The sequence below is a fragment of the Engystomops pustulosus genome, chromosome 5 (assembly GCF_040894005.1).
Source record: "Engystomops pustulosus chromosome 5, aEngPut4.maternal, whole genome shotgun sequence".
Classification (NCBI taxonomy): domain Eukaryota; kingdom Metazoa; phylum Chordata; class Amphibia; order Anura; family Leptodactylidae; genus Engystomops; species Engystomops pustulosus.
This window is the reverse complement of record NC_092415.1, coordinates 165,536,900-165,564,818: the sequence shown is the minus strand read 5'-3', so window position 1 is coordinate 165,564,818 and position 27,919 is coordinate 165,536,900. Positions and strand designations below refer to the sequence as shown.

The 27,919-nt window shown below is 41.8% G+C and overlaps 2 protein-coding genes across 3 annotated transcripts in view; both read right to left on the bottom strand.

The window, feature by feature from the left end:
* The window catches only part of LOC140133460 (uncharacterized), a 374,671-nt gene that overhangs the window by 131,801 nt on the left and 214,951 nt on the right, over positions 1-27,919 (bottom strand). The window lies entirely within an intron of this gene.
* The window catches only part of RFTN1 (raftlin, lipid raft linker 1), a 258,871-nt gene that overhangs the window by 32,487 nt on the left and 198,465 nt on the right, over positions 1-27,919 (bottom strand). The window contains exon 7 of the mRNA XM_072153674.1: positions 19,984-20,099. Within this exon, the coding sequence (XP_072009775.1) occupies positions 19,984-20,099 (116 nt within the window). The remainder of the gene's footprint in view (positions 1-19,983; positions 20,100-27,919) is intronic.

The window sequence follows — 27,919 nt, the reverse complement described above, 5'->3', positions numbered from 1 at the left end:
CTATATACACTGTATCCATCCTTCTTTAACACTGAAGTGGCCGAAAACCCTCTTCTGTGGAGGGAGCATTTCTAGAGCCCCTCTGTGCTGTAGCTTCACAGACTCTGCAGGAGCAAGACTCCCTCAGCATTTCCCCTCCCTCTGCTTGCTGAAATATCACACAGTGGGAGAGTGAAACGTGCTCCTGCAGAGTGGAGCAGCCTGAGAAGCTACATTACAGAGGGGCTCTGGTAACGGCCCCAGAACCATTCTGGTTTATTTGCATTTGCAAGGAGGCGGCCATGAATAACAAATATAAGAAGATTACCACAGTCACGGTGCCTGCATTTATGAGTAAGTGTCTCTGGTTAATTATGCTTAATTTCTATAGTAATTTCCTTTGTATCAGGGAACTACAGCACAAGCATCTGCTATTGGGCCCATGGTGTCTGGTGTGTATATACTGGATGTGTGTGTGTATATGCTTTATGTCTGTATATGGGGATGTGAACATGCTCTATATGGGGGAGATTAATCATCCGGCGCTCCTGTGTAGGCGTATGATTGCAGCCAGGCACCCCTTGTTGCCCCAGCTTAGGCCTCTTGACATAACCAGCAGGTGCCGCGGCCATGGGGCAAAACTACCTTGCATAGTTTTGTGTAAAAACCAGCGAATGAAAAAAGGTCCTGTGGACGAGGACATTCCCGCCCAGTTCCTTCCCACTATACCAGCCTCTGCCCCCTCTGCTTCCCCTCCACGCCGACATGGCGGGGAGGTGGCGTTAGTCGCTATTGTAATTCCTACATTGAGCAATAATTTGTGATTATTGCTTATCTTAGTCTCAGTTTTATGTTTCCTTATTTCCAACCTATCGTACTCCTTAGAAAGTGGCCCTTGTAGAGCTTCTTGTAGAATAAGAAGGGCACTTGGTTTGTTTCTTTGCGTAACTATTTTGCTTTCTTTTGCTGTAGTTTTGCAAAACCATACCATATGTGTTTTCCAAAGGTAAGGCACAAGGATATTTTTAGGGTAACACAGAACTACACTGACAATTATTATTCTAAGGAACAGCAGCGTCAATAATAAATGCATGGAAAAATGTAGAAATGTGCGCTACGCGTCTGTTCTTAAACAGTTGCCCAGTTATTTAAGGAAAAGGGCAAATTAGCTGACGTTTTACTGTGATTCTATGTAGAGAGATTTAATAAACCCGGCCACATATATCAAGGCACAAAAATAAATCTCTGAATCATGGTGCTGAATTTGCCGAGTGCAAAGACGCAGGTGAATTTCCCCCACATGGTGTCACACCCACACATTATATATATAAATCCTTGCCTTAATGGTGACCACAGTTTTCCAAACAATCACAACATTTTGTTTGTATGTGGTATATAATTTAACTGTATGATTCCATCTATTGTGGAAGCCCCCCCACCGATGACTCTGATTGCGCTTTCAGATCTTATTTATAGTGTTGGACAAGTCAGCGGTGGCATAAAGCAAGTAAAGAAAGCCTCTAAATGACTGGTGTGGTAGCATGTTATTATCTTTTGACACTACGAGGGAGGTAAAAGCTTGTTGCAAAATTACAAAGCCTGTGGTCTTTGGGTGACCCATGTCACGATTTTCAACTTGTAAGTGTAACAAATTATCTTCTTGCCTCTAGCCGTGGGCAACTTCATGACCTCCTGCAAGGATTACATTTTTCTCTATTACCTCCCACACAACAGCTTGGACTAGGGACAAGTGTGAATGTTTTAATATTTTATACATTTTCAGATTTTTTTCCTAAAAATAATAGTGTAGTTGTGAGCACAAATTCCAAAGACTATAAGTAGAATCAATAGTCATCTAGTTTATCTATCTATCTGGAAAAAGAAAAGTCAAGAGCAGGATGGAGGATGCAGTAGCAGTTGGTCTATCACTGTTTTATACATGTGAGACCAGCGCATATCATTGTTAAGCAGATTAGAAGCATCTAGGATACGACCAGAGCCGGATCATAGGGGGGGCTCGCGGTGCGCGAGCCCCGGGGCCCCCACCACTTCGCCTTTAAGAGGGGCCCCCACCAAAGTGAGGCGATTCGGGCGGTCGCATGACCGCCCGAATCGCCAGCAATATATTCGGCGCCGGGCTACCCGGGCCGCGGGCCGAATCCCGCCGATGTTTCTGCCTTTAGTCTATGGCAGAGCGAGGGAACAATAAGTTCCCTGCTCTGCCATAGACGATCCAATGTAAATGAAGATGGCGGCGCCCTGCTGCTGGGTCACGGCGCCGAGTGTGACGTCACAGCATGTGAAGTCACCGCGGCGCGACTCACGGCGCGGGCTGTAGCAGGGCGCCGCCATCTTTGTTTACATCCGATCTCCACCCTAACAACGCGAGGGAGGATGAAGACAGCGTGCATCGTGGGAACGATGGAGGGTGAGTACAATTTTAGTATTATATCTAGAACTGTATATAGTTGTTATGGGGGGGGGGTATTATATCTAGAACTGTATATGGTTATTATTGGGGGGGTTGTATATATTTATTATGTGGGGGGGGTGTATAGCAATAATAGGAATCTGTATAAAGTTGTTATAGGGGGATTGTATATATTTATTATGGGGGTGTATATAGTTATTATAGGGGCACTATATATAGTTGTTATAGGGGGTGTATATAGTTATTATAGGGGCACTGTATATAGCTGTTATAGGGGGTGTATATAGTTATTATAGGGGGTGTATATAGTTATTATAGGGTGTACATAGTTATCATAGGGGTCTGTATATAGTTATTACAGGGAACTGTATATAGTTATTATAGGGGAACTGTATATAGTTATTATAGGGGGGTGTATATAGTTATAGGGGTCTGTATATAGTTATTACAGGGAACTGTATATAGTTATTATAGGGGGGTGTATATAGTTATTATAGGGGCACTGTATATAGTTGTTATAGGGGGTGTATATAGTTATTATAGGGGGGTGTATATAGTTATTATAGGGGGGTGTATATAGTTATTATAGGGTGTACATAGTTATCATAGGGGTCTGTATATAGTTATTACAGGGAACTGTATATAGTTATTATAGGGGGGTGTATATAGTTATTATAGGGGGGTGTATATAGTTATAGGGGTCTGTATATAGTTATTACAGGGAACTGTATATAGTTATTATAGGGGGGTGTATATAGTTATTATAGGGGGGTGTATATAGTTGTTATAGGGGGGTGTATATAGTTGTTATAGGGGGGTGTATATAGTTATTACAGGGAAATGTATATAGTTATTATAGGGGAACTGTATATAGTTATTATAGGGAACTGTATATAGTTATTATAGGGGGGTGTATATAGTTATTATAGGGGGGTGTATATAGTTATAGGGGTCTGTATATAGTTATTACAGGGAACTGTATATAGTTATTATAGGGGGGTGTATATAGTTATTATAGGGGGGTGTATATAGTTGTTATAGGGGGGTGTATATAGTTGTTATAGGGGGGTGTATATAGTTATTACAGGGAACTGTATATAGTTATTATAGGGGAACTGTATATAGTTATTATAGGGGGGTGTATATAGTTATAGGGGACTGTATATAGTTATTATAGCAGGACTGTATATTGTAATTGTTATACAGTTATTATAGGGGTGTATATAGTTATCATAGGGGCACTGTATATAGTTGTTATAGGGGGAATGTATATAGTGATTACTGGGAACTGTATATAGTGATTGCTAGGGGAGCTGTATATAGTGATTGTTGGGGAAGCTGTATATAGTGATTGCTGGGGGAGCTGTATATAGTGATTGCTGGGGGAGCTGTATATAGTGATTGCTGGGGGAGCTGTATATAGTGATTGCTGGGGGAGCTGTATATAGTGATTGCTGGGGGAGCTGTATACAGCGATTGCCGGGGGAGCTGTATATAGTGATTGCTGGGGAGCTGTATACAGTGATTGCTGGGGGGAGCTGTATATAGTGATGTCTGGGGGAGCTGTATATAGTGATTGCTGGGGGAGCTGTATACAGTGATTGCTGGGGGAGCTGTATATAGTGATTGCTGGGGGAGCTGTATATAGTGATTGCTGGGGGAGCTGTATATAGTGATTACTGGGGGAGCTGTATATAGTGATTGCTGGGGGGGCTGTATATAGTGATTGCTGGAGGAGCTGTATATAGTGGTTGCTGGGGAGCTGTATACAGTGATTGCTGGGGGAGCTGTATATAATGTTTGCTGGGGGAGCTGTATACAGTGGTTGCTGGTGGAGCTGTATACAGTGGTTGCTGGGGGAGCTGTATACAGTGGTTGCTGGGGGAGCTGTATACAGTGGTTGCTGGGGGAGCTGTATGCAGTGGTTGCTGGGGGAGCTGTATACAGTGGTTGCTGGGGGAGCTGTATACAGTGATTGCTGGGGGAGCTGTATACAGTGATTGCTGGGGGAGCTGTATATAGTGATTGCTGGGGGAGCTGTATATAGTGATTGCTGGGGGAGCTGTATATAGTGATTGCTGGGGGAGCTGTATATAGTGATTGCTGGGGGAGCTGTATATAGTGATTGCTGGGGGAGCTGTATGTAGTGATTGCTGGGGGAGCTGTATATAGTGATTGCTGGGGGGAGCTGTATATAGTAATTGCTGGGGGAGCTGTATACAGTGATTGCTGGGGGAGCTGTATACAGTGATTGCTGGGGGAGCTGTATACAGTGATTGCTGGGGGAGCTGTATATAGTGATTGCTGGGGGAGCTGTATATAGTGATTGCTGGGGGAGCTGTATACAGTGATTGCTGGGGGAGCTGTATACAGTGATTGCTGGGGGAGCTGTATATAGTGATTGTTGGGGGAGCTGTATATAGTGATTGCTGGGGGAGCTGTATATAGTGATTACTGGGGGAGCTGTATATAGTGATTGCTGGGGGAGCTGTATATAGTGATTGCTGGGGGAGCTGTATATAGTGATTGCTGGGGGAGCTGTATATAGTGATTGCTGGGGAAGCTGTATATAGTGATTGCTGGGGGAGCTGTATATAGTGATTGCTGGGGAGCTGTATACAGTGATTGCTGGGGGAGCTGTATATAGTGATTGCTGGGGGAGCTGTATATAGTGATTGCTGGGGGAGCTGTATATAGTGATTGCTGGGGGAGCTGTATACAGTGATTGCTGGGGGAGCTGTATACAGTGATTGCTGGGGGAGCTGTATATAGTGATTGCTGGGGGAGCTGTATATAGTGATTGCTGGGGGGAGCTGTATATAGTGATTGCTGGGGGAGCTGTATATAGTGATTGCTGGGGGAGCTGTATATAGTGATTGCTGGGGGGAGCTGTATATAGTGATTGCTGGGGGAGCTGTATACAGTGGTTGCTGGGGGAGCTGTATACAGTGGTTGCTGGGGGAGCTGTATACAGTGATTACTGGGGAGGCTCTATATAGTTATTGCTGGGGGTCGGTATATAGCGATTGCTGTTCCCTGTCTGGACTACATTCAATGGGGGCCTCCACCATGTTTTGCGCCCAGGGGCCCCCACCAACCTTAATCCGGCCCTGGATACGACTATGTATCAATTAGTCCATATGCTAATAAGATCCAGGGTGCACCCTGTGTGTTGCTTCAGCAAACGGAGCGCCACTATCACCACTGGAACCTTAACTCCTTCAACTGCTCCACCCCACTAAGCTCAGCTTCAAAATATCAACACCTGTTTTCTCCTGTGTCACGCCCTAAAACAACCTGCAGAAGTTGTGATTACATGCCGTATGCAAGAAACCTCTCAATTGTGTACTGTGTAGTTGACGGCTGTATTCTGTGACTAAAGGCGAGTCAGGGAAGAAACTCCTTAAGGAGAGTCATTAATGACTTACTTTGTAGATACATCCATTCCCATCTCCAAGACTTCTCCCGCACTGCACCAATTCTCTGGAATGCCCTACGCTGGCCTATCCCAACCACCAAAGCTTTAAACATGCTCTGAAAACCCATCTGTTTAGGCAGGCCTATCACACTCCCTAAATGTATGAAACTTCAGCCCTCTTTTTACTAAGCCATCCTGTGCACACCTCCTGTCTGCAAACACCAGATACTAAGCTCCAGGCTTCTCTGCTGTCCCAGGAACTTTGGGCTGGCTGGCTGATTACTGGTTAAAGTAGCAGCATTTTTTCATTATTTAACTATTTTGAGTCTGTGCCCTTATAAATGATGACTGGACCATTTTACACCCTCCTTCCTTTTTCCTCCTTTACTTACCTTCTCTCATGCAATGTGCCACTCCTACTTGTACATTTTATAATGTTTCTACCTGTTTATGGGGACTTTTCTTAGCCTTGTCTGCCAATTTAGTTATGGGTTTTACATGGCGTTCTAGTTCTAGTACATGTTATCCATTGCTTGTACCATTGTGCAATTGTCTGTGGCTTTCCGTTTATTTCCGTTTCGTATTCTTTTTTTGTCAGATATCCTTTTATTCAACCATTTATAGTTACAAAAAACATCCCATTTCATACATTTTTAATTTCAGGTTTAAAGTTCCAATTTGATCTTTACCATTGCCATATTCTTCTGCTGTTTGTAGATTCTATAAAGGCTTCATTACGCATGCGCTAGGGCAGTGGTGGCGAATCTATGGCACGGGTGCCAGAGGTTGCACTCAGAGCCCTTTTTGTGGGCACCCAGGCCTTTATGCCAACATATAGTTTGCCAGACAAGACTCAAAGCTTCCTCCTGTGGTCAAAGACAGCCCAGGAAGTGGAATGCTCAGCTGCATTTTAAAGCAATATCCTTGGCTGCCACAACCACAGGAGGAGCGAGAAGGCGTGGATTCATTGGAGCTTCTGTTCTGGTTCCCCTGATTATTTCTCTTAAGGGGAGCCTGGAGGGAAGCTACAATCCAAATTTCTCCATCATTATATTGGTGAACTCAGGATGCCAATACGATTGAAACCTGTGATACAGCAGGGATTAATAAGTTACTACTAAAATTGTCATGCTGGCACTTTGTGACATGTAAATGGATATTGGTTGTAGTTTGGGCACTCTGTCTCCAAAAGGTTCGCCATCACTGCTCTAGGGGTTCAGACAATGGTTTTTAGCAGGTGGGGGACCTGACATCAGAAGGAGCAGAAGTCTGGGCTGCGATGGGGTAGTCTAAAGTAGTGTGGAGGCAGAGCTGAGACACATTAAAGGACATCAGATTTACTGATTGTAAACTGCCCTAACTTACATGCTCCTTTGTTTTCAAACTACCGGTATATGGTAAAGTTTTTTTTAATGCTATTGAATGGCCGCATTCTTGTAAAAAATACTTTGTAAAAACATGGAAATGAGCTGGAGGTGCTCCAGTCTATGCCACCAGAGTGCCTCTTTGCTCCACCATCAGATTATATATGCATGCCCCCACTCTGTATTTTAGCCAGGTCCCGCCCTACGATTGTCACATCACAGGTTGCATATATAATCTGTTGGAGGGGTCAAGAGACGATCTGGTGGTGTAGGCTAGAGCGCCTCCGACTCATTTCAATATTTTACTTTTTTTTTTTACAAGAATTTTTCAATTACATTAGAAAAATGGTGACATAGGACTAACATATGCACTGAAAGGTGCTGCTGTTTGCTCAACATGTAAAACAAGAAATTTGGTGACAGGTTCCCTTTAAGTCAGGCTACTTCCCAGAGTATATATTTCCCTGATATATTCTGTGCTGCTATAACTGTGAAGAATCTGCTACTTTCAGCTTTAAAAGTGTTACAAATATAATGGAAAAATGCTCATCACTTCCTGAAAATTCAAAGCTTGTAGTAATATATTATCCATGTTGTTAAAGCTATTCAAATATCCTTTATAGAATGAATTTGCTTTACATCCTTTTTAGATATTATAGGGCTTTTCTTGTGTTTTATAGAATTTTGTGTTACCTATCAATAAAACAATGTAAAAAAAGATAGCGCTAGTTAAAGGCAATGTAAAGTGATGTCAAGCCCTTTAAATGTTTAATGATGGCATACTGGTATAACAGAGATGGGTCACTACCATTCCACATCTGAATGGGTACCAAGTAATGTTTTCTAATTGCCAGTTAGATACATCCTATCACTTCATCTGAAGGAATTCTCCCATACTGTAACCATTCTGCTATAGATATTATAGATATTTTAATTACAGGCACAGAAATAATCAAGTATTTACTAGATTTGGAATGTCAGATTCAGAGAGGTTCCCTTCATTATAACTTTTAAAACACCTACATTTCTGAATGTAGACTGTGCAATGTGTGAAATGTCAGAAGTTAGTTCTCCCATTTTAAAAAATGTAGATCCGTCCTATTTTCGTTCATAGTATGACATTGAACATTCATTCCTGCTTGAAATCTCTGCCTTGTTACATCAACAGAGAGACACAGGTATAGTGTAGTAATCCAAAAATAATACCATTGTTAACTGTTGATGTTTTCTTGGTGGATTGTCTTTACCAAGGGTTCAGTTCTAAAATCAAAAAATAATAGATATCTTCTATAGTTAGGTCAGAGCTCAGTTCCTTTTAAGTCAATGCAATCATGTGGAGAATGGCTCCATGTAAGTTGGGAGTTTTGGACACATACCCTATTGCAGCAACCTCCAACACTGGGACGCTGTACATCCCATCCTGGGCCGTGACCAAAGAACTTTGAGAAAACAAAATTGCTAAACTCGCCTTTCCCTGGTCCCAGAAGCAGGAGCAATCCTGTTCTCATATTCTTCCTCTGAACCCCACCTTCTTACCTAAGCAGTAGTGGATTATAATCTAGGCAGTTTGGGCGGCAGCCCGGGGCCCAAGCGTTCTAAGGGGTCCATTGTTTCCCACCAAGTTTTATAGTCAGAATACCTATCACCCATGAAATGCTCTCAATATACATGTACCTAAGAGCCATTCGAGGACTTTTGAAGGTCCTACAATAGAGCCTGGAATCGGAGATTAAAAGTAGGCAGAAAGATTTATTTTAGTACTATATAAGGAAGTTAATTCAGACTTGCAGGGGCTATAATATTCATCCAGTCCAGGGCAATCATGGCAATCTTAATCCAGCGCCAGGGCACATGGCATTCGTAATCCATGGCCAGGGCACATGGCATTCTAAATCCAGGGCCAGGGCACATGGCAATTTTAATCCAGACCCAGGGCACATGGCCATCGTAAACCCAGGCCAAGGGCACAAGGCAATTTTAATCCAGGCCAAGGGCACATGGCAATCTTAATCCGCCATTGTAAAGTGTTGTTTTGGGTTTTTTTTTAGGTTTTAATGAAATGTTTGTTTTTATACTAAAATAACCCAGTATTGACATAGGGTATGGCTTAGAAATATCTCAATTTAGCTAAGGACTGTGTACAGATCCACCACAAAGGAATGAAAAAAAAAGAAATTGCTTGCAACTGAACACTGCCAGCGTGAGAGAACAAAACAAGGCGACGTGATAATAGAAGTCACAGGCCAGGCTGGAAAAAGAGGGGGCTGACATTTTTATGGTTAACGCGTGATAAAGGTGAAGAGCTCTTCCTTAGTGGCACTCGCCTCAGTTATTTGTACTGACCTGTTATTTGTGCAGTGTCTGGCAGGAAATGGTTATATATAGGAGAACTATTATATCCTGTCTGTTATATTCTCAAACAAAGCCGCCTCTAAACCTGTCAACTCTCCCCTGTCTGATGATCATGCTCCACATTGTCTAACATCGGCTCCTCCACATGTAGCTCTATTTCTCAGATGGAGGATTCTATTCTTCTATACCATTCATTTATTTTTTAAAATAGGACTTACATTATATATACTGTGGACAAATACTGTGTAATCACTGAAGGTTAGCCGCAATGGAAACGGCGGCCCATCAACAGCAGTAACAACATAATGGATTAGTTTATATGTATCCCATCCACCTGCTGTGAAAAACACATAGCATAAACTGATTTAGGCTACATTCACATCACATTTTAGGAATACATTCAGCATATAGCAGGGTTGAACAACCCGCTGTGCGGCCAATGAGTGCCTCCGTCAGTGAAAGAAGCGCCTTTTGGTGCATGGGGCCAGGTAATTGAGCACAGAACACTACTGGAGCAGGATAGGAGCCAGGAGCAGCTGTACTCACTGTTCCCAGGTCTCCTCCTGCTCCAGGGGGACTCTGGGGGGCTCCAGTATTATAAAGGGGGCTCATGAGTTTCTCCAGTATTATTAGGGAGCTCATGAGTGTCTTGTGTATTATTAGGGGAGTTCCATTACTGTATTCTCTGGAGGTCTTTTATTATTTATCTAGTGTTCTAGATACTGATTCCCCCTTGAAGTTAAGTGATCCAAAAAAGGTTTTGCACCCCTCGCATAGAATATATGCCAGGAAAACTCCCAGTTTATATGCTGGGCATATCCAAAGAGGGAGGCATTGGGGCAAATTTACTTACTCGGTCCTGTCGCGATGCGCAATCCGGACGGTCCGGCGCGATTCACGTAGCTTGTGCACCCGAGTTCCTGCATTTTTCGCTTCCCCGCCGAGGTCCGCTGGAGTTCACCTTCTTCTTCCTGGTGCATGTAAGTGCTTGATCTTGCAACACAATTTCGTTTTTAAATTCCGCAGTTTGTCCGAATCAGTCAGGTTGTCCGACGACGCCCCCCCCCCCGATTTGTGTCGCATGGAAGCCGGTGCCGATGCGTCACAATACGATCGAGTGCGCCAATAACCCGGGGCAATTCGGCGCCCAAAAGGAAATATTCGGGAAACCCGACAGAATGGCGGTCTGCGGACCCTTAGTAAATGTGCCCCATTCTGTTGCCTCTGTCTTCACAGTATATGTCACATCATGCAGGAATAAATGGATGGAAAGGTCTTTCCACCCTACTTTCTCCTTCTGAATGATCTATATTTTCAGAAGTGACCATAATAGCCACTTGGGGACGGATGCAACAGTTTTGCATCCACTCCTCGCTTTAGCTGAGTGTATGCTCTGGGAGTTCCCTAGTGATGTAACTGTCCATATAAACATTCTGATTATGGCAGTAGCCAATCACTGGCTGCTGCCCATGTTCACTCCTCCTCACGACATTAAGGGGAGGAGCTGAACTGGAGAGCATATCCCACTGTATGAGCATACAGTGGGATATGTCCAGTTACGTTGAGAGTATCCTTACATTGAAGGGCTAAAAATGACTTATGAATGCAGCCTTACTCTTCGGATAAGTTACTGCTCATGGCCACTTGGCATCATTGCCATTAGACATTAGATTTTACCTGCACCCTTCCCCTTCTAGACCCTCATAGTGTAATATAATATCCTTACCCTTAATATTTTTTTAAATAAACTGAGAACTAGGGTTGCCATCACATTCATACAAGTTGTATGTTCATGCCAGAGTCTAATGATCTGCATTTTTCCTATTTACCGTTAATATACCCTGCTGCACGAACACACCTGTTACCCAGAATAAGAAAATGGCACGTCAAACCAGATTTTCAGAATGTGATTTGATATAAGCTGCTGAATTGACAAAAAGCCCCAGCTCTTCCTTCCTACAGCAGTCAATTATAGAAGTCAGAGACTGTGGTGTCTGATCAGACGTGCACAGCGCTACCTAACAGGAAATGTAGCAGGTGCCGTGTTCATCTCACAGCAGACTTACTTGCTTTCCTTCTCATCAAACCACAAGTACAACCAATACAGCCGGATGTGCAGGATGTTGCTTTATTGCTGCTCATTTTATTTCAGAAAAGCACATTTTTGCATTAGGAATTATTAAACATTCAATATTGTACAAATGGCAGCATCAAGAGCAACTAATGCACTAGTACTATAAAGTCTAAAATTTAATCTGAATTGATGCCACCATCCAGGTTCCAAATGTGATTAGGTTCAGGGCTTGAGGGGGAGCGTCAATTTAAAGGGAACCTGTCACCAGTGACCTAATTTTTGCTAAAGACAGGTTGCAGAAGCCCATCACACCTGCAGTGCAAAAATGCCTCTCTGCCTTTTATAAGCATCTGCATTTCAATATGATTGTGTGTTATAACTTAATTTGAACCTTGACAAAATCCTGGGGTAGTCACAAGGGTTGGGCTTTGGTTTGGATGCATTTCAAAAAACAACATGTTACTCAATCCTAAGATCTTGGCCCTCACCTTTGGGCTCCTGTACAGCTCCCCCTCCTGCTCCTTCACAGAGGTCACAGCCTGGTGAGCTGACACGAGAGGGTGGAGCTGTACAGAAACACAGTGGGGGCTAAGATATGATGAGAGAGTAACATAGACAAGGGACATGTTGTTTTTTGAAATGCATCCAATCCAAAGCCCAACCCCTGTGACTATCCCAGAATTTTATCAGGGTGCAAGTTAAGTTATAACACACAATTATATTATAATGCAAATGCTTATAAAAGGAAGAAAGGCATTTTTGCACTGCAGGTGTGATGGGCTTTTACAACCTGTCTTTAGTGAAAATGAGGTCCCTGTTGACAGGTTCCCTTCAAACACCTATATGTTGGGTACTATACCAGGTAGAACCATGGTTTTGCTATCAGATTAAATAAAAAAAAACACCTTTCAAATGGTATCAGGCCTGTAGTATGTATAGTTGTATGGATGTCAGGACTTCTGCTGCAATCTTTGGCTAATCACCATCATTTTATTTCTTAAAGGTGGTTTCCAGGAATAATTATTTTTATTACTAATGGCCCCAAAAATAACAATCAGTGTTCGGTGCTCTGGTCCACTGTGGCACTACCTGTCCCACTGGCCTCTGTTTGTATACAGAGGTGTCAATGTGGTGTCAACATTCCATGCACCGGCTACAGCCTCCAGGCCACAGCCAGAGACTATAGGCGTGCACACTATCAATGTGATGTCAAAAACGAGCATATGAATACAAAAAGGCTGGCAGTAATGAGAAGAAATGGGAAGTAATGCTGTGCTGGAGAGATGCTAGGACCGGAACATCGGGCATCGGGACCCAAGATAAGTATGTACGTTTTTTTTTTTTAATGTGCTTGCTTTATGTGCGGGCTGGCTGTATACTACATGGGGCTGGCTGGCTGGCTGTAAACTATGGGGGGCTGGCTGTAAACTACTGGGGCTGGGTGGCTATATACTACTGGGGGCTGGCTATAGTAAAAACAAGATAAACCTTTAATAGAGTAACTGTAATTTCTGATTATTTTTGATATTGTGTAGGTTGGAGTGTTGAGAACCTTTTTCTAATATACTTTATTAAGAAATTCTGCTTAGTTTGTAAAGAAACAGGCTGCAAAGTGCCCTTAGTTACAATGTTACTTCAATGTTGCTATTGCAAATATGCCTACCAGATGATGATGACCAGTCTCTCTTGTTTGTTACACTGTGAGTGTTAACCCTTTATGCTCTATTAGTTTAATCTAAAAGTGAAGTGGTAAATCTTACCTTCTCAGAGCTGTTTAACCAAACATAGGGAGATTGAATGTGACCACATGCAGCCTCCATAGACACACACTGTATTGGCTGAAATATGAATCTTCATGGAAGGGAGAAACTAGATTTTTTATACAAACTAAGCAGAACCTCTTAATGAAGTAATAGAAAAGTATTCAACACATTCCCCTACACACAGTATAAAAAGTCATCTTAAATTACGGTTACACTCTGAGGACAAATATGCATAAACAAAGATTCATTTTGGCATGGACAATGACCACTTAAATAAAGTTGAGATGTGCTGGTTCAAAGCAGCCTGTATTCTGCTAATGCATAGAGCACATTGGTATCAGTCATTACAATACAACCTTCAATGTCTTTATTTGCTATAAATTACCTGTATTCACTCCTGACACCTGTCATAGAAACCACTGGGAAACGGAAATCTTCAGTATTCCCCTACATCCCATATTACTCCTTCTTTAGGTAATATATTGTAAATATATTAATATATTACATTATTCACTTTCTTCTATTAATGTTTAACACTGTGCGGGTCATTTACTGTGCGCGTTTTCCCGACGTGTTACCCGAATATTTCCGATTTGCACCGATTTCCCCTGAATTGCCCCGGGATTTTGGCGCACGCGATCGGATTGTGGCGCATCGGCGCTGGCATGCACGCAATGGAAATCGGGGGGCGTGGGCGAACGAAAACTCGACGGATTCGCAAAAAAACGCAGCATTTAAAAAACAAAAAGTGTCGCGGTGCTTGCACTTACCTTCACCAGGAAGAGGCCGGTGTACTTGAGTGCATTTCGGCGGACTTCAGCGCAGCAGCGCCACCTGGTGGACGGCGGAGGAACAACCTTAGTGAATCCCGGCCGGACCCGAATCCACCACAGAGAACGCGCCGCTGGATCGCGATTGGACCGTGTAAGTAAATCTGCCCCTGTAACTTCTTCCCTTTAAATGAAACCATGGAGTGGCTTGTAGAGTATGGCAACATTCTAGCATTAAACAGAATCTATGCTAGTTTTATCAGCACATCTTAGAAGATGTCTTAATAACGGCAAACAAATAGGAACAATAGATGACATGTCAATCTATATCATATCTAGCAAAAGGAGGAAAGTAGATTCCCATGTGATTTCTGCCATAATGAAAAAATGCCACCTGTGTCATCTAAAAATTAAAGTTAATATATAAAATACAACGTATGACACAAAACTCCTTGTAATAAAATACTAATAGCAGACTTATCCATTTTATATGCCAAAGTTATCTGAATGATCATACACATCTATGCTTAAGAGACAAAAGCTGAATTTATTATTAAATTCTGGACTTGGTGATAATTTCCTGGGGTCGACTCATCTAGAGTTCAGATCTTATTGTTAGGTAGAGCTTCAGGCAAATATAAAGATATCAACAGGGCAGTTTATATGACATGCTCTGTCAGACATGCTCTATATTTTTATACAGCTCTACCAAATCAATTTTAGCATTTGACGTGGCCCTCCCTTTTAAAATATGTAAGGTGCCACAAAATTATATTCTAGTGAATACCCCTTAATAAACTACAATAGCTCAATACATAAATACATCACCAGCACCAAGCTTAGTACATAAAAGTAGCACCAGAGATGACCTATGTTCAGAAAAGTTCTTGAAACCCAGCTCTATATATAAAAAATATAACCATAACCAGGCTCTGTTCAAAAATACTCTAAAACCACATACAGAAATACGCCATCATACCATCACCAGAACCAAGCTTAGAACATAAATACTGCACAAAATCAATCTATCTCTAAATTCGGATGTAGGCCTGGTCTAGGTGTGGTAGATGTAATAATAATAATTCTTTATTTATATAGCGCACACAGATTATGCAGCGCTGCACAGGCATGTCAAATTGGTCCCTGTCCCCATGGGGCTCACAATCTTAACATCCTAACAGTATGTTTTGGAGTGTTGGAGGAAACCGGAGTACCCGGAGGAAACCCACGCAAACATGGAGAGTACATACAAACTCTTTGCAGATGTTGACCTGGGTGGGATTCGAACCCAGGACCCCAGTGCTGCAAGGCAGAAGTGCTACTCACTTAGCCACCGTGCCGCCCTATGTAAGCATGCATCTTATACACAGAGCTTAAGCTCAGCTGAACAGGTCGGGTAGGATTGTTCAGTTGATATTTTGCTAGCTCTTTCAATACGATCATTCCAGAGAAATTACGTGACAAGCTGCTTGGGATGGAAGTCTGATATTGTCAATTGGATTAAAAGTTATTTGAGGGATAGTCTGCAGAGGGTCCAGTTTGGCACTATATTACCACATGTGGCTGTCAGTCAGGTTGGTGCACCTCAAGGAACAGTACTGGCCCTATTTTTATATTCATTATAAACATGTGATTTAAAAAAAAATTTTTATTGGGTGCATCATAGATGGGGATTGCAGGTTGTACAGAGAAACAGTAGCGTGGACGTAAGAGATTATTTGTTTTGGTAGAAAATCTAACCTAGCCTTAGCTCCGCTTGTCAGTGGGTGGGACGATCTTTAAACATGTGGAGTGTTATATATATATATCTTTGGGTCCTAGTGAATAAGAAGTCAAACTGGTGTCCAAATTTGGAGTCAGAATTTAAAAAATCCATTGCCAGGTTGTATTTTTTTTAAATAGTTGAGCTCTATTAATATTAGAAAGACCATGCTGGTCACATTTTAAGTCTGTTATCTTGAGTACTTTGCGTAATTCAGTTGTATTCTGGGGTAGCTGCTTTGGAAAATGGGAGGCAAATAGGTGTGGGCATAAAAAGGCTGGCAGCATAATAGGGATAGACCTGGAAAATTGGGAATCTCTACTGTAGACCAAATTGTTTGGTAAGCTGGATGGCATCTTATCAAATATGAATCATCCACTATACCCAGTTGTGAAGAACCAACAAATCTATCACCAGTTGCAGGAGACCATTATACCCCACCTTTGTGCTTCTTTACAGTTGCCCCAATGATGTCAGATCACCAGGCTGTGAGTTCTGTGAAGGAGCAGGAGGGAGGAGCTGTACAGGAGCTCAAAGGTGGGGGCTGAGAGCTGAGCAGTCTGAAGCACAGACAAGTCACGTGTTGTTATCTGAAATGCATTAAAACCAAAGCCCAACCCCTGGGACTACACAGAGGATGCTGCCAGGGTGCAAGGTAAGTTATAACACATTTATATTGTAATGCTTAGAGAATGCAGAAATACATATTTCCAATGCAGCTGTAATGGGCTCCCGCAACCGGTCTTTAGTGAAAATGAGGTCCCCGGTGACAGGTTCCTTTTAAATGTAGAACTGATAGATTGAAAAATGTATTTATCCCAAGTGTGTGATGTCTTTAAATAATAGTTAGTTTATTAATTATAGTTTAAATGTAATAGTTAAATTGTACAGAATAGATTTAGTAATATATAGTATTTATTTAAAATATATGTATTGACCTTCTTAAAGAAGGTTTTTATCTGGGGTGACCGATTATTACCGTATATACTCGTGTATAAGCCGAGTTTTTCAGCACAAAAATGTGCTGAAAAACGTCCCCTTGGCTTATACACGAGTCATACAGTCATAAAAAATATTTAAAAAATAATAAGGACACGCGAGGACACGATGTCCGCGCGTGTCCTCTTCTGGCTTCTGCGGCCGTCTTCTGTCTTCTCTAACTTCGTGCTGGGCGCCGCCATGTTTCTCTCCCAGGCGGCGCGTAGTATGACATCAGCAGCGGTGCGTCATACTAGGCGCCGTCCGGGGGAGAACCCAGCACGAAGTTAGAGAAGAAAGAAGACGGGCGTGGAAGCCAGAAGAGGACCCGCGCGGACATCGGGGGAGCAGCGCTGCACGTCGGGGCCACCGGAGGGTGAGTATATAAGTTTTTTTTTTTTTTTTTTTAATGCTGGGCAGGCTGTATATTACTGTCGGCATGCTGTATACTACTGGGGGCAGGCTGGGCTGTGCTGTATACTACTGGGGGCAGTGCTGTATACTACTGGGGGCAGTGCTGTATACTACTGAGGACAATGCTGTATACTACTGGGGGCAGTGCTGTATACTACTGGGGGCAGTGCTGTATACTACTGGGGACTGGCTGTATACTACTGGGGCAAGCCGTATACTACTGGGGGCAGGCTGTATACTACTGGGGGCAGGCTGGCTACATACTGGGGGGGTCTGTGACCAATGCATTACCCACCCTCGGCTTATACTCGAGTCAATATGTTTTCCCAGTTTTTGATGGTAAAATTAGGGGTCTCGGCTTACACTCGAGTATATACGGTAAGTGTCAGATCTTTTAATTGTATATGTTGTACATATTGTATATATTGTACAGGCAGTCCCCTACTTAAGGATACCTGACTTACATACGACCCCTAGTTACAAACGGACCTATGGATGTTGGCAATTTACTGTACTTTAGTCTTGGGCAACAATAAACAGCTATAACAATTATCACAGGTGTCTGCAATTAAGCTTTAATGTTAATCCTGGTTCTTATGACAATCCAACATTTTTAAAATCCAATTGTCACAGACACCAAAAAAAATTTGGCTGGGGGTTACAATGATAAAGTATACAGTTCCGACTTACATACAAGTTCAACTTAAGAACAAACCTACAGACCCTATCTTGTATGTAACCCGGGGACTGTCTGTACATGTAATTTATTTATATTGTTGTTATGTATTGTTGTTCTTTCTAAGGTGACAAACCAATTTCCCATTGGGAGAATAAAATATTATCAGCGTGTTTGCAACACCTGGCAACCCTGCTTATCAGCTGTTTTACACTATTGGTAGAGCCAGAAACAATTCGCCCCCTCAGTAGTGTAGCGGCCGTCCAAGATTTTTGAAGGCGACACTTTCATTCACTTTATAGAAAGAGGCGCCTGCAGTGAGCTAGAACAGTCTCTACATTACCAAAGAAACTGTCTACTTCTGACTTAATCCATTAATAACCTACTCTATGGAAAGGTCATTAATATATTTTGTCCGTATAAATTTATGATAGTGATAACTATGGACAATGGAGTCTAAGGCCGGTGGTACATGTGGCGTCTTGAACCAGTTTTTGGGCCTTTTTTAAGCAGTCTGTTAAAAAAGGCAGGTATTTTTGAAAATTACACCCTTTTTTTGAAAAACGCATCCTTTTTTTTGAAAAACGCACCCTTTTTTGAAAACTCATCCCTTTTTTTTACCGGTTTTACCAATTATCTTAATTAAAACGTGTCAAAAACGCATGCATTTTCCAAAAACGCATGCGTTTTTTTAACAAAATGCGTTTTTTAACAGACTGCTTAAAAACGGTCCAAAAACGGATTCTAAACGCCACGTGTGCCGCCGGCCTAAGTGTAAATAACCCCTGGCCTAAGTGTAAATAACCCCCTTTACTTCTTGAGCCCCTGGTGTAGTAAACCCAGACCCAGTGGTACTTTACTGAAATGATGGTATGATTTGCTCATTCATGCTGTCACAGATTGTGAGAATGCCATGTTGTTTAAGAAAAACATTTTGCAATATTAAAATGAAAAAAATACTTTTTATCCACAAAAAGAAGAACACTGCAGAAATCCGAGAGCTTCTTGTTATGTAGACCACACCATGAGGAAATGGAGCAGCACTCATCTAATTGATTAAGATATTTTGCATGTTTTAAGGTTGTGACCTACATTCCAGCTAATATTGTATATGCAAATTGAATAAAAATAGAACTGCTTAATGAAAACATTACGTGAGGTTACACTGAAGAACTCATTTGCGGTGCGTGCCTTTTCATGGCAATATAGTGTAAACGATCATAAAAGAACTAATGGAATTTCAGAATAGACTGCCCTTCCTTGCAATTCTCTTTAATTCTCACTAGCCCCTATTTCTAGTTTATTCTTCTCTTTTCTCGCCTGCTCTTTTCTATTTCCTCTTTCAGTCAATGTCATTTTTTGTTTATTATAATAAAATAAGTTTTGGCTCTTTGTTTATTAAATGCTAGAAAGCATTGCACATGCCCAGGAACCCGGTACGTTCCCTTATGTGAGCACTAAAGTAGTTTTAAGCTTACTGCACATGCGCAAAATCCAGACCACTCATTTCTGTGGGTTCAGTGAGGAAGTTTCTAACATTAGACAGTGCAATAAATCCATCAGGTCAAAGGAGGAGACACAAGGCAAGGTGGAGACCGTGGGGGACATTTATCACACACGGGCATTCCAGCGCTGGCGTATGAGAAAGTCCCCACCTCTTCAGGGCCACCGGAAACAACAAGAGGCTCTGGGCTCCTGATGTACCCGGTGGCCGGTTATGCAACTTATCTTTCTATGCCAGGTCCTACCTGAATTGTGCACTTAATTAGCAACCATTCAGCTTGAACGGTCGCTAATTGTAGCGAGTATGCAGGCAGGAGGTTAACAAGTCCCCTGCCTGCCCACTCTGCTGCCAGCCACACCACCACGACATGGTTTGTAGTTTTCGGACTTAGAAATCCTGATAAATGTCCCTCAATGTCTACATTCCAGGCCTACTGTACAGGCACACTTGTATTGACCAACCCAATGAAATTGCTTTTAGTAGAGCAGAAAGACCAACCTCGAACATAGTCCACTGTTCTACAACAATGGCATCATAACGTTTTACAGTCTTCGGATCTTGCTCTGGAAAGTCTTCAAAAATAAATACTCCGTCTGTAAACTCTGATGAAGTATCTGTGGAGTGACCAAAACATATTTTTAATTAAACAATAAGGACAATTTGTAAGAAGCATTTATACATATGGTAACTAACTTTGCCAACACTCGGCATGCTCAATGATGCTTCATGAGATATTCTGTACATAAATATTTTAATTAATTTACAATCGCAGATAACAGTTCCTTGGTTTTATATTAGTAACAGTAGCTGTGCATCATTTAACAGGTCTCTTAGCCTTTACAATGGGTTTACTTTCAGTAGAACAAGAGGCCCTCCTGACTTATCTCTTGCAAACAAAATGCATGTCAAAGTGGAATATGTGTCTCTCGATGACCTGTCTCTCTTTCCTCCAACCATACCTATCGGTCACGGATTATAAGGAAGCAGGAAACCATATTAAGACAGCAGCAAGCGCTAGGGAAACAAGAAAGGGGAAAACTGCCCCTTACTCTAAGGCTAAGCTAGTTCACGCCTACTGGTGATAGTCAGCTTACCCTGGTTATCTCTAGACCCGACAACTTCTCTCCCACTGAACATAAAGACCTTTCCAGATGGTAGGGAAAAGGGCTAAAGGATACTAGAGTCTGGTGTACTAAAGTGGTGAGAGAATACAAGAGAACAAACAAACTTCTCAGAATTTCTCACCACAGTCAAAGAAACAAGCTACAAGAAAGTATAGGTACTCCAACAGTACAGAGCCAGGAATATGCTACAGATGCAACAATACCTAGAAAACACTGACTGACAGCCTTAAATGGAGCCCGGCCACTTCTGATAGGATAATACCATTTAACATAGCTAAAACCTAAAAACACCAACAGGTAATGCAGAAACACCAACAACAAAAAGACAGGTATAAAACAACCAGGATAATCGAGTATATATTGTTTTTCATTTCACAGTGCAATAGTACTCCGGCCTGTCCGCCGAGTATTACAGGAGTGAGTAGTTTGGCTGCATGAATTATGTTATAGATGTATTGAAAAACGTTTACGTTGACCTAAACCTTGAAAGACTCCTCTGTTTGGCCCAGTTCACCCCTGTGTCTGGGTTTTCCATTACACTCTATGTTTAAGGAGATTATAACAAAAACTAAAAACTGAATGTGATGCATCCCTCATTATGTATGCAGTAGGGCTAATAACAGACACTGATGAACGCAGGTGTGAACTTAGCCTTACTATGAAGTTACCCTAGTTGCTAAAATTAGGACTCTTATAACTTTACCTCTTTTTTCTGTAATGTGTGTTAAGTGTAAAGGGCATGATGTTAGGAAATTTACCAATATACATTTATAAAAAATTCTGCAGCACTTCGTTGACATGTAAAGTGAAACCTCTTGAAACCTGTCTTTTACCTCAAAAGCCAGACATTCCTGCCCATAAAATGGCAGCAGCTGGAGGGTCATGGAATCTCTGATCATAAGCAATCACCCTGCTTATCAGTCATGGACAGATAGAGATCACATGACCCTCCATCTGCAGCCATTTTATGGTGAGGAATGTCTGACTGATGAGGTAAAGGACAGGAGGCTCCACTTAACATAGCAAGAAAGCAGAGCAGAACTTTTATTATTAGTAAATACTCGAGTATAAGTCGACCTGAGACCCTTGATTTTAACACAAAAAACTGGAAAAACCTATTTACTCGAGTATAAGCGGAGGGTGGGAAATGCATTGGTCACAGCCTCCCCAGTATATAGGCAGCAAGCCCCCTGTAGTATATAGCCAGCCCCCAGAAGTATACAGCCTGCCAGCCCCCAGTAGTATACAGCCTGCCAGCCCCCAGTAGTATACAGCCTGCCAGACCCCTGTAGTATATAGCCTACCAGACCCCTGTAGTATACAGCCTGCCAGCCCCCAGTAGTATACAGCCTGCCAGACCCCTGTAGTATATAGCCTACCAGACCCCTGTAGTATATAGCTTACCAGGCCTCTGTTGTATATAGCCTGCCAGCCCTCTGTAGTATACAGCCTGCCAGCCCCCTGTAGTATACAGCCAGCCAGCCCGTAAAAAAAAATAAACTCAGTACTTACCATTCCTATAGCCCAGACAGCTCCGCTTACATCTTCATGTTTGCGACAGGTCCGCAAAAGCTCCGTCTGCAGCGCCTCTTTCTTCAGGCCAGTGCCAGGACCACAACATCTCCTTCGCTGCTGCTGACATCATAGAGTGTGCCGCCGGGCCGTGCACACGGAGCCTGAATAAAGAAGAGGCACAGCAGACGGAGCTGTCGTGGACCTGCCGCAAACATGAATATGTTGTTTTCTGTTAAGAAGTAAAATGTTCTATGCACATTATCCTTCTTCAATTAGAAGACCCCTCACCAAAAATATGATTTGGGCGCTCTATTAACAAAAGCCAAGATATAGAGTAAATTAAGTGGTTTGTGAAAGCATAAAAATGAGGTTTACCACATATAATTCTAAATATCAATATTATGTCGCTGTCATGAAAAATGAAAGTTTAAATAAATATATCACAACATTATAATGTAAGAAAAAAATGCTGCTGAATATTTTAATGGCCAAAATAATACACATCCATAATTTCAGCACTTAAAAATGGCAAATTCCTTTGGGACACTGAAACCCACATAAGAAAAGGCCCGGCTAACGATGCAGATTTATTACTGAACGTAACAAAATGGAAAACCTCGGTAATAGCCGTGAATGCCAGAAAGCTGTAGTGTGTGTACAGTGAATTTATGTGCCTCAGAATGTCATGATTTACATGATATTAATATCTACCATGAAGGCCATTGCATAAGTTCTTTGTGAGCGGCCTTAGCAATTAATCTACATGTGCGGGTGTATAATCTTTTTGGAGTGACATTAATTTCCGCCAATTACCAAGATAATTGGGCTTTAGAGATCTTTATTGGTCAGTCAGACCTACCATTCAGAGGGCAATGATTGTAATTTGCACAATTTGCCATTTCAGGCAGCAGCATGACTTCCAATCAATAAATGCAGTATTATACGTTGGCATTGCTTGTAAGTAGCACAAATTTAAAGTGATATTCTGAGCAAATATAGAAAATATAGCTACTGCCTAAAAGTACATTGGGGGGGGATTTAACAATGCTAGAATATGATGTGCTAGAATAGGAGGACTATCACATGTATTTTGTTAGCCATATGGCCCTTTTTGACCGTTCTTAAAAGGAACCTGTCAGCAGAAATTAAACTAATAAATCACTACCAGTGTGTTGTGATACATTTTACCACCTTTCGGATCATATTTATTTTGTGACCAATCTTGAAAATTAACTTTGAAATAAGTTTATAGAGTCAATTTACATCTTAACATTGAAGCCAGCCTCTCCCCACTTGACATCATTCCCCAGATGTTAGGAGATCTGGCTGGTGATGTTCAAAATGGGCATTTTGAGGCAGGGAGAGCTTGACCCTTGTGATGAACTGTCCGCCTTGACTTTATACAAACAGTTTACATCCCAATTCAAAGATAATTTTCTTGATGATGTCAATACAATATTATTATACACTGGTGAATCGTGCTGTCCTGGCTGCAGGGCTGCCCGCTGTTCAATTCTACCCCACGCCCTGCCTCGGGTAGATTTGCACTATTAGCCAATGACCATTCAGCTTGAATTGTTACAGGCTATAGTCTGTAAACATCAAAAATATGCCATGAAAAGTGGTGAACAAGCCATGATAAATGTTCTCCATGGACTGAAAGGACTGGCAACATATTGCTAGTGGTTAATTAGAGAATGACAGGTTTCCTTTGGGTCTCATATATTTAACTCTTTTCGGACCGACCGCTGACTTTAGACGTCAGCAGATGCAGGTCCGGAATCTGCAGCTAGCCGTAGGAGCTGGACTCGGTCTTTGGGTGTCAGAGGCACCTGGAGACCCTAAGGAGAAGGGACATGCGGTTCAATGCCGCTTCTCCCTTCTTCGCTCCTCACAGCATCGCAGCCGGCACACACTCTGATGTCAGTGGCGGTGGCTGATGTCAGAGTTGTCAACAGCACGGACCTGTCGCTGACCAACGGATCGCACAGAAGACCTGCGGGGGCACTAGAAAGATGAGTTTTTATTTTTTATTTAATCAACTGTCTGCGTAACGGGGCAGGGGGTCGCCTGTATAACGGCATAGGGGGTTGGCTATATACTGGGGCAGGGGCTGGCAGGCTATATACTGGGGCAGGGGCTGGCAGGCTATATACTGGTGCAGGGGCTGGCAGGCTATATACTACAGGGGCCTGGTGGATATATACTACAGGGGCCTGGTATATATATACTACAGGGGCTGGTGGCTATATACAACAGGGGGCTGGCTGGCTATACACTACAGGGGGCTGGCAGGCTATATACTACAGAGGCTGGCTGTTTGTATACTGCTGGGGGGCTGCTGGCTATATACTACTGGGGGCTTGCTGGCTATCTACTGGGGGGCCATGACCAATGCATTTCCCACCCTCGGCTTATATTCAAGTCAATAGGTTTTCCCATTTTTTTGTGATAAAATTATGGGCCTCGGCTTATACTCGGGTCGACTTATACTCGAGTATATACAGTATATATAAAAAATGACCGAAACAAAATAGGGAATTCATTGATAATGTTCATTTTGAGTTAATTTGAGAATTAAAAAAAAAATTTTATCCACTGTTAACCCGAAATATAAATGAAAAAAAATCTTTAGACTTTTATTACCTTTTTAACTAGCTCTATGTGTCCTGAAAAAAAAACACTGCAAAAAAATTTAAGGTAGCATGCAAAAAAAAAAAAAAAAAGTTATGTCCTGCAAACCGGCGCAAAAGAAAATTCACTAAAAATGCCCGGTCACCAGAGCCTTTTCAGGCCTCGTCACTAATAAAAAGATGGACATATCTAAAATCTCACTCTTGCCGCAGAAGTCCATCCATTTAAGTCCATTTGGCATCAAATAAGCAGTTACAAAATTACTTTTTAATGAGCAGAAAAATCTTAGTTTTGCATGGAAACTTTTAAAAAAAGTCATTAGTTTTCTTTGGTGTTCTTATAACACAATAAATTACAGTCAACAGTCATTTATTTGTCACATGTGGTGAATTACTCGTTGTCCATGCCATGGAAAAAAGGAAACAGGTGCATTGTGTGAGCTCTGTCACACATGGCATGTTCTGCTTTGTATGTGCTATGAAGGAGTCCATTCATTGAAAATATATAGTGCGCACATCAAAGCTAAGTGGATTATTGTATATGAGTGGCTCAAAAACAGGAGACCCATACATCAATAAGTAGATCAAGTACAAGTCAATGACAAGTATGTAAAAGGCCAAAAATGTATTTGTCCTTTGTGCTTTCCAGTTGGAAAATAAAGAATAACCTATATGGCTATAATGAGGCGGGATAAAGGGAAGAACAGTTTTGTGAAGGACAACACTGAACTCTGTCTCCTATGTGTCTGTTTTCTTCTGTTTTCTCTCCACGTCCACAAAAAAAAGGTTTAGCGTGTCTTTTAAGACCTCACACCTGGCTTTTCAGCCTCATCAGTGAAAAAAACTGATGTTTCATTATTTTTTTGCGAACCCATGGACTGCTACTGAAAAGAACACGTTTCATAAAAGGGGCTCTAACGGTTCTTTTGTATTGGCTTTGTTTTTTACAAAGCCATTGATTTCAATTGGTGTTTTCACATCGGCTTGTATTTTCACTGATCCATTTACCGTACAAAAAAAATTTGGAAACAGGTCTTATTTTTTTTTTCAACTGAAGCAGATCATGGAAGGGAATAGTCTATGGGTCCGCAAAAAAAACTATTTGGGAAAATACAAACCAATGTGAAAACACCAATAGAAATCAATGGCTTTGCAAAAAATAAAGCCAATGCGAAAGAGTCGTTAGAGCCCCTTTTATGAAACGTGTTCTTTTCAGTAGAAGTGTATGGGTCCACAAAAAACTAATGAAACATCTGTTTTTTTTCACTGATGAGGCTGAAAACCCAGGTGTGATGTTTATTCATAACCATGAATAAGTCCATCTAGGACGAAACTCGTCCGTCTGTTCGCACTATGTCCAATCTGATCATTTATTTGTTTGCCGTGGATGATATGTTATAACAAGAAATAAAAGAAAAAAGTTTTATAAGTATTCCAGTGGACATGCTGGAGTTATTCCTTGTAATAAGTGGTAAAAATCATAAGTGCATGAAGTCTACGCCTGTGCTGCGTGAGCATTAAGGGTTAATAACTTATCTGCACAGAGCTGATACTGAATGACAGGGTGGGGGAAGGGAGCAGCATGAGGTACAGAGACAGACAGAGAAAGTTCTGTAGAATCACAGATTGGGGTGGAGGATCTGATAGGCAACAGGGGAGATCTTGTACCACACAATGTGCAGGAGATATCTGGACAAATCCAGCTCTTCTACATACTCACAGAGAGCTCTGTCACATGACCTTCTCCTCTGTGAGCAGGGAGCAGAAGCAGTGGCGTAACTAGAAGCTGAGGGGCCCCAGTGCAAAGTCTGTGCTAGGCCCCCAACTATAATGTATGGTTTATAGTAATAGTCTTCTCATATGGGAAAGTGACACCATAAGGGACCCCTAAACCTCTTGGACCCAGGTGCGATCGCAACCTCTGCACCCCCTATAGTTATGCCCCTGAGCAGAAGCTCCTCTCCTCCCATGAAACTGACAGAGAAACTAAATATCAACAATGTACGGAATCACAGGACTTACCAGCACAGGGAGAGGAAGCAGCTTTTGCAGCTCTGAGGTAATCTGAGGGGGATAGCAAGGAAACTGCTACATATAGGTAACAAAGATAACAGGCAAAGTTTCTTTTTACATCCCAAGAGCTATTAACCTTTACCGTTACTCTTTAATGTTTGATACAACTTTTTCTCCTTTTCTCTCAGAATAGAGGATTTGGGTGGAGTGGCTGTATCTGTTAAATCAAATACATGGTAATGCGTGGATTTTTGATTAAGGAAGAAAAAAAAAGGTATAAAAATATTTAATATAAAAGATAAATAGTGCAATCTGAATGGAAGAACACTTGCCATGTCTTCATAAACTGCACAATAATTGCTTTCTGTGTCACTGTGCAATAATCAACCCATCAACATCTATAAATTATCAGCTACATCAATCCATATGCAGCGATAAAAATCACTTTACACAAGTTATAATTGCCAAGGAAACCGCAACAGCTTCTGTCAATAACACTCAAGACATTAATTGGGAAAATGTAGAAGTCATGAAGTTAAATGAGTGAATGATGAGACCTTCACTGGTATCTGGAGTGTGATGGGCTACGTATTTTTACCAAGCACAGCTGACTGCTAATACTTGGCCTCTTGTGGACTTCATCAGCTTGTTGGGAGTGAGCTCAGAACAGCAGGCGCACCATGCAGTCTCATTAAAAACATGTCAGACAAACAAGCCAGCAGCTTGAGATGTCTCTCATACGCTTCATCTGCTGTCTACACCTGCCTCCTCTATATACCTCTGCTACTACTTCTATTGGGTGCTGGAGCTTAAAAATGAAATCACTATCTGACATATTTTTTTTTCTTAAATTGGTCCAATGCAACTAAATTTTTTATTACGGTAAAGATGCCGCCCTACTGTGCATAAAAAGCTGTCTGCACTGGTGTCCATAAATATTTAATGCCTTTCTGTTGGCTAAATGCCACTTTAATGTTCTGTATTTTGATTTACCGGAGGAGCATACATTCACATTTATTGACTACTAAGTGCGGACTGCTTTATGTTTATGCATGATGGACTATGGAAACCCAGGGCCGGTTCTAGGCAAAGTGGGGCCCTGGGCAAAACTAAAAGTGGGGCCCCAAAATAAAACTATTTTATGACCAG